We start from the raw sequence: 12,206 nt of genomic DNA on the forward strand, positions 1-12,206 counted from the left end.
ACAAAAACGTAAAAAAGAACAGATGCCTACTATGTAAAGACGCGAGTCATTCCCTTATTCGACTTGTCTGAAGTTTATGTATATCATGGTCCGATGCCAAGATGTTGAGATGTTTCGTGTTTTAAAGCCCCCCGAGCTAGACCCGCCGTACTGCTCGTCCACCAGGGCTCATCCCTTTTTGGAAATTTAATTGTAATACACCCCATACGGACGAACCACTACTCTGTATGGATTCAAACATCACGCATAAAAAGCAGGAGCTTTCTATATAGCAGTTACAAGAATAGGGTTTAATTGTTTGAAAGCTTATAAACGCTCGCTTATCTATCATGCTAATACCCGAGCCAAAAATAACAAAATAAACGGCCAGGAAAACAACCGACGATATTTGCGTCCCAAATATCCAAAACCCAAGCAACATTTTGAAGTCCTCTCTCCGGATGCAAAAATATTTATACCCAGGCCACTTGAACGCCCGGCACCTCCGCCTCCGGTAGTGCAAGAACCTTGGATGGCTCTTATTACTCGTGGATGATTATGCCAAGTGTATACACGTTTAATATTATATTTGCCCAAAGATATAATGAGCCTCATAGACAATCCCTCAGTAAGTCCCTCTGATCTTGGCATAGAGTTCCGAGTCAAGGAAGTTGTAGTTCGGATCGAGCTCGCAGAACGGATGCTGTGATAGTAGCTTGTTTGCTGTTGGTCGGTCGTGAGAATCGCTATCGGCGATGGAAAAAAATATGGCGTCAGTTTCAAATAGACCGTAATCGTGGGCCAGAAAAAGAAGATAAAAACTTACACTGTGAAGCAGTCCATCATGAAAGCCACCGCGATGGGGCTGATGGTATCTTGCACATCTTCCGGAATAGGTGGGATTTCGCCGTTCGCAATCTTATAAATTGCACCGACGGCTTCTTCCTTAGCCCACGGCCTGCGACCCGCAAACATCTCCAGCACCACGCAACCAAGTGACCATATGTCCACCTTTGCAGAGTATCCCTCGCCCTGCGACCGGATAACTTCGGGTGCCATCCAAAACACGGAGCCCTGCATAGAGTTGGACTTGTCGTTGCCATAAATGTTGTCCGTCTTCTTTGAAATACCGAAATCAGAAATCTTGGCTGTGCCGTCCACGTCGAGTAGGATGTTGTCTGCCTTGAGATCACGGTGCAAGATGCCCTCTCGATGAAGGTATGCCAGACCAGACAGTGTCTGCCGCGTGAGCGATTGCACCACCGACTCCTCAAACTTGCCGTTCTTGCGCAGACACGACCCGATGGAGCCACCAGAAATATACTCTAGGAAGATTGAAATGCTCGTCTCCTTGCGCTCGCAACCCAAGTACTGCACAATGTTCACGTGGTCTAGATGTTGCATTGTCTCGATCTCTTGATCAAGAGCCGCGACAAGCTCCTTCATACGCTTTTTATCGCCAGCTGCTGCTCGCGGGTTGACCTCGACCTCCTTGACCGCCAAGAACTCACCAGTAGTGGCGTTCATACCCAGGTATACTCGTCCGTAGGTACCCTTGCCGATCAGTTGACCCTTGAACCAGCGGAAAGTGGTCGGGTGCTTCGGAGCTCCCCGCGACGAGGATGAGATTGAATCCTGTGGAATGTCTGGAACGAGCATCGAGTCCCTGTTGGGTCGAATTTGTACAATGTTGGCATTAAACATCTTGGTCGACTTGCGTCGCAACAGCGCCGACGAGTTGTTCTGAGCGGGCTGGCTCTCAGTGGCAGGAGTACTGCCTGACTGGCTCAATCCCTGCGGTGCTGCCATCGACGTCTGCGTGTAGCGTTTGTGCGCCTCGTGTGCACCTCTGGCCTTCTCTCGAATGGACTTCATTCTTCCGAGACCGCCGGAGCGCCGCACACTGCGTTGAGCCAGGCTCTGGAAGCTGGGTGGGCGTTCGAGCGCCTTCAGCGTAGACTCATCCGACCCAAGCGTGTCACTTTCGTTGTACATTGATTGCACCCTCGAGGGAGGGAGAGAGCTCAACGGCGTAGCGCTGATCTGCAAATGGCCAGGTGACTGTGTTTCATCAACCTCGGCGATGGGAGAAGGTGCCGCGGGTGCCCCGTCAATGTTTTGCTCTTGATCCCCTTCTTCGAGAACCGGCTGATCGACATCCATTCCGGGGAAGAAATCCTCGAGGTTGTTGATAAGCGCTTCAGCTGGCGGGCGGTTGGCCCACACATCCATCTTGAAGGATTTCCGTCTTCCAAGCTTGCCATCCTCAGAGTCCCACCTATCTGACTTAGGCGTCCGCCTCTGCCGCCCCGAATCATCGTCGTCATCGGCAGTGCGGGCGGACTGAGGCGAGTTGAATGATACCGACTTCCGATCCCTTGTGGTGTTGACAGTGAGAGCCGGCCGTTTACTATCGCCGCTGTCCGAAGGGTCGAAAGTCACAGAGGCTCGCGATTTTGCTTTCTTCATCGAAGCTTTGCGGGCTGCAATCGGGATAACAAAGAGGCCATCGTCAGAGTCGTCGCCTGAGTCGTCGTCAGACTGAGCATCGTTTTGTGCCGCGGACGGCGCTGGCCTGTCGAAGCTAACTTCGGGTTCTGTGAAATCAATCTCGGGACCAGACGGTGTCCTCTTGTGGGTCTCCGACGAGGAGACGGGGGCGGCGCCGAAACCTCGTGGGGGCGAGTTCGACTCCTGGTAGGCGGCGAAATTGGCGGTCATTTGGGAGATTGGAGACAAATCTCCAGCGGTTTGCGATCGGGTAAAAGGAGCTGCATCCGTTAGTTCAGTGCTTAAAAGACTACTGCATCTGGAATCTGACCACCAATCTCCGCGCAAGCGGCGTGTGCCACCGGGCGAGTAGTCTGGTATAATGAAAGGGAAATTGCCACGACTCCACGTGATAGAGCCAGGTGATCCCGATGGCATACTGTCAGGGCCAGGCCCAAATCCACGCTGCCCGGTGCTAGATGTCACTGTGTCCTGCGAAATCTTACCTCTGTTGTCAGGTGGCACGAAGTCTCGGCCACTAACTGGGGCAGTCGCAACGCGATAGGGAGGCGAAGGTTTCCCGGGTACGTTATTTGCACTGATTCCTCCTCTGTTGGGAAGAGCAACTCCACCCAGGTTTCTGCCCATGTCCACCAGGGCGCCGGTAATGCCTCCCATAGGCTGGGAGCTCGACATTGGTTGTCTTCGGCGGTCCTCGGACATTTCTTTTGGCGAAATATTCGTGCTCACACCTGGAGGTACACGCTGAGAGGGGTACCCGTCCATACTTCCCTGTCCCCTTCTTTGGCCCGTCATCAAAGAGTTCACCCTGTTCAACGTGGCGGAGGGGGCAACTGGAGGGGCAGGAGCGTTTCGGGTTGGGAACATCCTGTCTGTATTTTTATCTTCGTAGGGAGAGTGCCGAGGGGTATCGAAGTCGACCGGTTTTCCTACAATTCCAATACCCTCGGTCGAGGGGCTCAGACCATTATTATTGCTCTCAAGTTTAGCCTTACGTATAGCAAGATATTCCCGTCCTTTTCGGTCGATCTCTGCTTTGTATTCCCTTTGGGCTCTAAGGCGTGCCTCTTCTGATTGATCTTCCTTCAAAGTGTTCTGTCTCGACATGGAAGACGAAGAGCCAAATCGGTGTCGTTGCCCAGTGTCCCCAGCCAACAATGTAGACTGCTGTGACATGAGTGGGGGCTTGACAAATAGTTTTAGCGTGCCTTCTGCGTCCGCTCTGGACTTTTTGTGGTTCATCAACTGATTGTCATCAAGCGGTTGGCTGTGATCGCTCTTCCCAAGTTCGGTGAGATAGAACTCAACGCCATCTTCATCTGGAATGCCCAAGCCCCTACTGATCTCCGTCCTCAGATCAAGAACAGTCTCGACGTCTGTCACATCTACCATTCTATAGTTCCAGCCATCAGCTGTGGCCAGAAGGTAGATACTGCCGCCGGGCCTTTTAAACCGTAGGTGGAATTCATCCAGACCAAGACCGTTTCTGTACATCTGTGGACTTAGTGGCCCTTCGCCGTTTGGTGAAGACATGTTGCCGTCTATATCTTTGGCCTGCATACGTTGTCTGAACGGTAGCTTGGTGTCTCTAGCGCTGACAGGCGAGTCGGTGCCGGCCGAGTTGTCACCAAAGTCAGATGGAGACTGCCGTGCGCCACGGCCGTTGATGAGCTCGTCGAGATTATTGTTGCTCATCATCTTTTGCGCGTCTGCAGGTATCCCGGAGCCATATATAGCTTTGACTGAGTCGGTACTGTTTCTCACGTTGTTGCCGAACCTACTCGAATGTGGTGATACAGACAAGGTTGACGATTTTGGAGTTGATGATGCCATTGCCGGGTTAGGACTGGCAGCAGGACTGTCCCCATTCAATTTCGGGCTGCTATGGCGATCGATATCGATGTTCTTGAGTACGCCTCTATGGTTGGAGAACGAGGAACCATCGGGGAACATGGGCATCGTGGTTGATCGGGACTGAGAACCGGGTGTCTTCATGATGGGAGTCTGTGTGTCAGCCAGAGTCTGTCATTATTAAAAGTGGACAAGGGGGAAGTTGAGGAAGTGAACATCAACTTCATGGAGTCCTTACGTTGGGGGAATCGCTGCCATCATGACCGGCGCCCTTGTCATTCCCGCGAGAATTGACGGATCCTTGCCTTCCGTGAGAGCTTGGGACGCGAGCCGAGTCTGGTACAGCTCGGGCGTGTACGAGTCCACGAATGAGGCGCCGCATCCGTTTGCCTTCTTCGCGCTCCCGTGGCTGATCCCAGCCAGTTCCACTTGCGGTGCACACTTTGGCAAGTTTGGGGTACACTTGTTGATGCATCATGCCAAAGTTTCCCCGTCCAAAGTGTCCACTGCCGAGCTCAAGGAACTGGGCACCATGAATGTTGAGGCTCTTGAACGTTTCTTGCCAGTCTCGGGAGAAACTGTTCATTTGGAGCCAGGCGATGACTTTATCAAGCGACCAGGAGGCAGTTATGTCGCTAGGAATGCCAGGAACATTACTGTTGGACTGAGTGCCCGTGATACTCGCTGAATTATTTCTCCGCGTTCTCTCCTCTGTTGGAGGATTGGACTGAACATTTTCGCTGACCGACGCGGTATTTGTGGACGATGAAGACGTCGTCTGCCAGGTCTGTGAAGACCCCATTGTTTCCTGTTCCAAATCGAAGCTCAAGTCCGGCATAAAACCATCAAACCAGGGATCTTGTCCAGGATTGTATGTGTCCGACATAGGGGCGTCGGTCTGTAGTGGTGGTGGGGGTATGTTGAGGCCTGGCGCGGTGGAAGCGTGAGCCTGGGGGTTATATTGTTGGATAGGCGCCTGAGCGTACATGCCGGACCTGCTGTCGTAAGCTTGTCGAGGCGCCGGGACACCACCCCAGGCCCCATTCCACGGGGCTTGCGGGTTCAGTGCGCTTGCCGGAGGAGGCCCGGGAGGAGGAGGGGGCGGAGCGCTCGCACCCAGATTGGGAGTTGTTTGATATCGGTTCAACGGAGGGGGAGGAGGAGGTACGAAGCTCATCTGCTGGTGCATCTGAGCTATAGGTGGCGACATGGGCGGCGGCGGAGGCACCTGGTAGGGCCGCGATTGGCTACTACCTGGATACATGGCGAATGTTGTATGCAGGAATGGCGACAGAGAGAGTATTTGTAAAAGAGACGTGAGAAGAAAGGTCGTCAAATGTCGAAGCTCTTGCGCAGCTCGGAGGCCACGCAGCTAAAGGCCAACCCTTCGAGCCAGGCAGGCTAGAAAAAGAGTGAAATATAACAAAAACAACAACCGAAGTCTCAACAAAAAAAGAACGACAGATCCCGCCGGTCGATTAGAATATGATTTTGGAACCTCGAGTTTCGAATGTAATCGCGAGATTCCCCAAGGCGCGCTTTGGGAATAATCTAGTTGCTAAACGGGGCCAGACCCTGCCCTCGGCGGGTCGATAAGGCTTCGGTGGGACGGGTGTGACGGGTACCAAGGAAGCTAGCTGGGGGCGACGGCCAAGAGATCTTTATTTTCTCTCGAATAACTTGATGACGATGCGGATGGCAATGCTCTCCGACGTCGTTAGGCACACAGAGTGCAATCGACTCGTGGCAAGGAGTCGATGGGATTGAGTTTGTTACGACATTAGGCGCATGCTAGGGCCGACCGCAAACAAGCGCGCTGCTGGCGGCGCAGGCGTTGACATTTGTGGGCAAGCAAGGCGTTGTGGAAAGCCCAAAGATAAAACCACAAAGAAGGCAGATAGGTAACGTCAAGTTACAATCTCGATTGAGATCGTGCGGATGATCAAACTAGATTTAGGTTTGATTTTTCGTCGAGATGATGGGACCTAAGGTAGGAGGAGGGCAAACACGAAAGCTGGGCCGATTCCAAAAGGGCCAACCCACCCGACGACGACTAAGGCGCTTGTATTGGGCTGAAGGTGGTTGGTTGTGTCGTTCCTCTGTTCCGGCTACGGGGCATGCCTCGCCAAGGATTTGTTAACGTCCCCTGCAGGTGGGCTGGTTTGCTATTCGGTGATTGGCGGTTGGATCTTGACCTGTGTGGGTGGCGGCGGCAGGCGGCGTCTCCTAGCTCAGCGGCGTCTTTGATGAGGGGAGAGGGGGGTCATTCGCTTCCGAATTGCAAACTAAAGATTCGATGTAGAAGAGACAAGAAAAATAAACAGGGGCTCGGGCTCAGACGGTGGTTGCTCTGCAACGTTCGCCGGACCATCAAAGTACGAAGTAATTAAGGTAGTACCTCGACTCCATTGACCTGGTACCACTTTCGCTGCGTAGCTCGCTTCAGGATTAAATGGCGACTCAGCAGTCAGTCAGTCCAAGGGCGCTTGTTTGCTGTTACACATTGCTACCCTTAGTTGTTCCTTTTGTTCCCTTCCCACACCATTGACCACCGGCCTGCATTCCTTCAGCCAAACAGCAAGATGCAACCCCTCTTTGAGTTGAGGCTGGGTAGCTGCTGCTGGAAACAAGAAAGAAAGAAAAAAGCTCAACTTCCATTGGCAACCTCGTTTTTGTCTCATTGTACCTGGCCCTGCTTACGGTACCATGCAGGAAATTTTCTTTTCCCAGTACCTAGACAAATACCCCAAGGTACCAAGGGACTTGATCCTGCATGTCCATCATGGCAGCCACTGCTACTCTGTACCTACTTTGTTAGACTGAACGCGCCGCGCAACATTTGTCGAGCTAGGTTACCCCATGTGGGGGTGAAGGAAAAACATGCGACGTTTGAGGCTTTGGGCACAAAGAAGTAAAAGAGCAACATGATCCCGGTGAGCTTCTGACCCAAAGCAATACAACGGCCCCCGCAATGAATGCAATGAAACAGGATTCCCCTTGAGAAAAACGACATTTTTTCCGCCAACTTTTTTTGAGTGTGACTAGGCCGCCGCAACCGGCCAACGAGCCAGCCGCAGTGGTGGTTGTCGCCAACAGCATCTCACGTAATTAACACCAACACGCTTTTGATAATAGGTGCCTGGGCCCTAGGTACCTACTTAGCTATAATTCAAAGTTATATACCGGACCCTCATCAAACCCCCTATATCCACCCTATCCCCAAATGACGTTGTACTGTAATTATTACACATAGATACCTGTGTATATACCACGTACCGTAATCGAACATGGCAAAAGTCGATAGCTTGACCAAGATCATCGGATGCCTTTTCCTCGTTTGTCGATTCACCCCATCCTTCCTCAACAACGTCCCATCAGGTATCAACCAACAACCACGCTGTTTCGAAAAAGTAAGCCGATAAATACTTTTGTGGATCGGGCGTTTATTACCAAGGGGGGAACATTGGACGACGTCTACACATCCCCATATTATGGTCCCCCCCTTCTCCGCAGGGCAACGCATTTGCATAAGAAAAGTCAAGTCGTTCCCAAGAAGTTCGTCCCACAAAACAGGTACATCGTCGGGTCAGGACACGAGCCCAAGCCCCTTGCGCGCAACGACTACCAACCTGGGTAGAAAAGGGAGCCAAGGGACCGTTTTTATTTTTTATTTTATTTTATTTTCTTTCTTTCTTCGGGTGGTATCTTATCTGTGTATCGTCGTCATGGAATAAACGAACTTCTCGCCGATGATCTCCAGTTCGTACCGCGAAACACACCTACAGGAAGAATCCTCACCCATTTTCCAGACGAGGTCGGCAGTTAGATTTACAATGCGCCGCACCGTGCACACCGATCCATCTCATAAAAAAAGCAGAAGAAAAAAAAACACAAAATGATGACAGCATCTGTCCGTCCGCTGTCCGTACGCGTTTGTTGCATTGCACACCATTTAGACTCGGCGCTGTCATTATTTAGTAATACGTTGTACGTGGCATACCCCCCCGACTCGTGCGATAGGCGATGGCTGTTTGGACGAAGCCCCTTATTAGGTAGACAGAGCGGAACTTCCGGCAATTTTACTCGGGAAATTTACCCTGAACTGCAATTCATAAGCTACTTACGTGCCTGAAAAAGTGTATGTAGGTGTCCTCTTCGAATTAAACCAGCGTCGTAATACCAGGAATGCATGAGTTAGTTGCTGCCCATCCACATGTCATGTTGCTGCGGGCGAAGAAAACAAAGTTTAGGTATTTACCATAGTACTATGCCCATATGTCATGTCCTGTTGGGTCACATACCTCCAAAATCCCGCCGGTCCGCAGTCCCCAGACCCAATGACAGACATGCATATCCCAGTATCGCTTCTGTAGGATCTGTCAGACATCCGTCCAGGTGTGCTTGAAGTCTCCAGGTTGTGAATTATCAAAAAGCCAACCCAACTCCTAAAGAGAAAATGAAAAAAAAGTTAAAATAAAGGCATTAAATATGTTTTTGTTCATCTGAAATTCGTGACAAATCAAGCTCCCTAAACACTCTGTATGTGTACCAGTTTTTCCTCTAAACCTCCTACACCACCCCAACACCCATCTACATGATGCTGCACTGGGATACGACAGTCTGTACCGCCTGGTAGTATCCAGCATCCCCATCTGCGCCGGTCCCGTCCTCCCTCACGTTGTGTGTCCGGACCACACCCTTGATCTTGAGGCTCTGATCGCCCTCACCGTGCCACCAACGGAAGCGCTGTACAAGCGCACCTTCCGAGTCCTCGCTGCCAATCTCCCACTTGCCTGACGAGACCTCAACGACACAGTCGTCCTTGGGGAAGTGATACTCTGGCAGAAACACGATAGTCGGGTTGCCCTCGCCTGAGGTCTGGACGGCCTTGGCAGCTCTTATTTCCAGGTGAAATTCGCACTTGTGTAGATCGAACCCGTACTTGGAGATGCTTCCCGCTACAGCCACTGGCGAGGGCCTAACAAAGGCCTCGGCGGCGCGGTAGCCCGGTGTGTTTTTGATCTCAGGGGCCGTCGAACTGGGAACTGCCGAGATGGACGGCGAGGTGAGTGTCTGCCGAAGATTCGTCGGTGTGATTGGCGTACCATCCTCTACCCCACTCTGCTCTAGCTTTCCTTCCTGGTTGCTGCTCTCTTTGACCAAACTGGCCGTCGACTGCCCAATTTCACCCATAGCTGGCGGTAGGGCGGACACAGGCAGCGGCTTGTCGTCGAGCGAATATATCGACAGATCCTCGCCGTTCCACTGGTCACCATACTCGTGGTCATTCTGTAAAAAGATTAGCGGTGGCCCAAGCAACGGTGCTTGCCATTACCAAGTTCACTTACTTTGGCGCAATAGACCCATAGAGTGTAGCCCTCCATAGGTGCCCCCTCAACAGCAAAATGATTGGCATCCATAGCAGCCGACTGGCTTGAATAGTTGCCACTCTTGTACGCAGCCTTGTCGTCCATGTCGTAGGGGATTCCAAATTCAGTAAGAATGCAAGGGTGGTTGCCCATATAATCCAAGCCTTCCTGGCGAATGGCTGCGAGCTGCTGACGGAAACAATTGCGCACTGCGGTCTCTCCCACACGAATAGCAAATACGGGACTCAGATAGCGTCCGCGTAGCACTCCGAGGACGTCCACATTCCACCACTTCCAGCTCTTGGTCATGAGTGTAATGCCGTCGTAATAGTGTGGCGCATACACCATGTTGTTCTCGTCGTCAGCAGTACCTTTGATGCTTGGCGGAAGCTCCAGCACAGGAGGCTGAAGGATGAAGGTGGCTTCCTTGTGATGCTGCCGCACCGTGTCACGATACACACGGGCATAATCCATAAAGTAGGTGTTCGTGAAGGCATGGTGATCAATGACCTCTCCAGTCCTTGGGTTCTTTTGGAAGTAGTCCTTGCGCAAGAGCTTATCTGTAGCCGGATCCCAGACTCCGTGCTGAGCCCACAAACACTCGCCGAGCTTCCAACCAGGGTCTCTCTTATACTTGTAGCGAGACTCATCATAGTCTGCAGGCAGCCATGCAATCTCGCCTTTGGGATCTACCAAAGTCCTTCCAACCTTGTAAGGACCCAAGCTACCCATATCCCAAGTATCGACCTCTGTGGACCTGCCAAGTCCAGTAAGCATGGCCTGCCATATCGTTGGACTGGTACCCTTCTTCAGAGCCTGCTCTTTGGGGATGACACTGATATCTTCGTATCCAATCATGCCCTTGTTGGGCTCGTTGAGCGTCTCCCATCCAAAGACGACCTCATTCTCAATGTCCCCAGCCTCATGTATGCGCATGGCAAGATGGGATATGGCCTTCATAAAATGGCCTTGGAGGTAGTCCTGGATGTTCACCCCGTCGATTATGCATTTAGGCGCAAAGTCCTTGCCGGCAAAAAAGAGCGTGAACATGGTGGCGGCGGCCAGCCTGAAGTAATTCGTCGACCAGATCATCTTGGGAAAGTTGGCTGGTTCCGGGTATGTGTTGTGGACGATGGCAGCTTCCGTTGCCGCAAATGCCTCAGGGTTGAGACCTGCGGCGTATAGTGTCCACATTGGGGCGCCTGAGCCTCCAGAGAATCGCGACCACTATACATAGGCACCATCCCGTTAGAACATGCATCCAAGAAGGAGAAGGGTAGGATTCATGGCAGTAGCTTGACATACCACATCCTGATGAGGGTCCATGAAGACATAGAAGCCATAGTTTTTGGCTATTCTGAGAATCTCAATGGTGTGTTGTATCCATTCCTCATCGTATATCCCTGGACCGGCAGCCTCGATAGCCTCCCACGTAAAGATGTATCGTATGGTGTTGTAGCCAAATCGCTTGAGCCGGGCAAAATGTACGTGGGCTTCATTTTGGGGGAACGGACGTTCTCTGAAATCAATGTTGTCTCCATCGAAAAAATCTTTGGCTATGTGTGACCGCCCGTCTGGGGTTGTCGGGAACTTTGCGTCGGCGGCAACGTTGATGCCTCTGAGTATGATCTGGCGCCCGTGCTGGTCGAGGAATCCGCCGTCCTTGATTAAAAGTCGTAGAGGAGCCATTGGGGCTGAAGCACGCACATGCACGGCGGGGACTGAACGAGACGGAACAACAGCGGAACGAAATTATTACAATTGCTTCAAATACAGGCAGGACTAAAGAATACTTTGTTCAATCTGCCAACTAAATTGGTTGGGGAAAAGAGATTTTATCGGCAACGGAATAACAGCCAAGCAAAGCTGATGTTCAATGACGTTGCCGGGGGATATGCGCTTCTTACAGTAGAGAGGATAAATGGGAAGGTGGGAGGGTCCATCATTTGCAGGCATCAGAGATGGAGTCGGCAAACCACGGGGTCTCTGATACCGCCTCCTTACGTACCTTAGGTAAGGTACCTTAGCTGCACTGTACTTAATCGCTGTACTGTCTGCTATTGAAACGTTGCCACCCACAAAATAAACGGCTGCTTGTAAATTCGTTGAAAAACCTTAAGTTTAATAGCACTACCAAAGTCTCAATTGGAACAGGTATGTTCTTGATCTCCCAGTATCCCCAACAACAGAAATCGTAAACACATCGGGTGGCTCGTCCCAAAAAATGCAAACCTGTGTGCTGGATTTGATTGCATCATGAGATAAACCTTCCAGTAGTGGGGCGCATGTAGATCCCAAAAGCCAGGGCCACGATGCAACCATCTGCGCTATGGGCCGAGCTTTTGCCGGCTAAGTTCTTTTCTCGCTGTTCCCCATCGGTTGGGTAGTCAGGCGGATTTTTCGGATGATGCAGATGACAAGACCGTCATGTAACATTGTCCAAACTCGAGGCTGGTTGGCAATTTGGTCTCGTCCGACGAGAACGATAGGGTATGC

General features: G+C 51.6%; 2 protein-coding genes across 2 annotated transcripts; both read right to left on the reverse strand.

Annotated features, from left to right (window-relative positions):
* Positions 1–290: 290 nt before the first annotated feature.
* Positions 291–6,342, reverse strand: PgNI_08390 (uncharacterized protein). The gene is made up of 3 exons (XM_031128387.1): positions 4,580–6,342; positions 806–4,494; positions 291–725 (listed from the first exon to the last, which is right to left on the reverse strand). The coding sequence occupies exons 1-3, from the start codon at positions 5,603–5,605 to the stop codon at positions 605–607; spliced, it is 4,836 nt and encodes a 1,611-aa protein (XP_030978818.1). The 5' UTR covers positions 5,606–6,342; the 3' UTR covers positions 291–604.
* Positions 6,343–8,931: 2,589 nt separating this feature from the next.
* Positions 8,932–11,399, reverse strand: PgNI_08391 (uncharacterized protein; the record flags this gene model as incomplete). Its single annotated transcript, XM_031128388.1, has 3 exons — positions 8,932–9,630; positions 9,690–10,937; positions 11,016–11,399. 3 exons carry the CDS (start codon positions 11,397–11,399, stop codon positions 8,932–8,934), a joined length of 2,331 nt encoding a protein of 776 aa, XP_030978817.1.
* Between the last annotated feature and the right edge of the window lie 807 nt (positions 11,400–12,206).

Source organism: Pyricularia grisea (assembly GCF_004355905.1).
Source record: "Pyricularia grisea strain NI907 chromosome V map unlocalized Pyricularia_grisea_NI907_Scaffold_6, whole genome shotgun sequence".
NCBI lineage: Eukaryota > Fungi > Ascomycota > Sordariomycetes > Magnaporthales > Pyriculariaceae > Pyricularia > Pyricularia grisea.

Bases quoted from the DNA above. Each gene is read 5' to 3' on its own strand.
- PgNI_08390 (XM_031128387.1), bottom strand. From the start codon at position 5,605: ATGTATCCAGGTAGTAGCCAATCGCGGCCCTACCAGGTGCCTCCGCCG. The intron at 4,495-4,579 runs GTAAGGACTCCA...GCTGACACACAG, and splicing joins ATGGCAGCGATTCCCCCAAC to ACTCCCATCATGAAGACACC. The intron at 726-805 runs GTAAGTTTTTAT...CATCGCCGATAG, and splicing joins ATGATGGACTGCTTCACAGT to CGATTCTCACGACCGACCAA.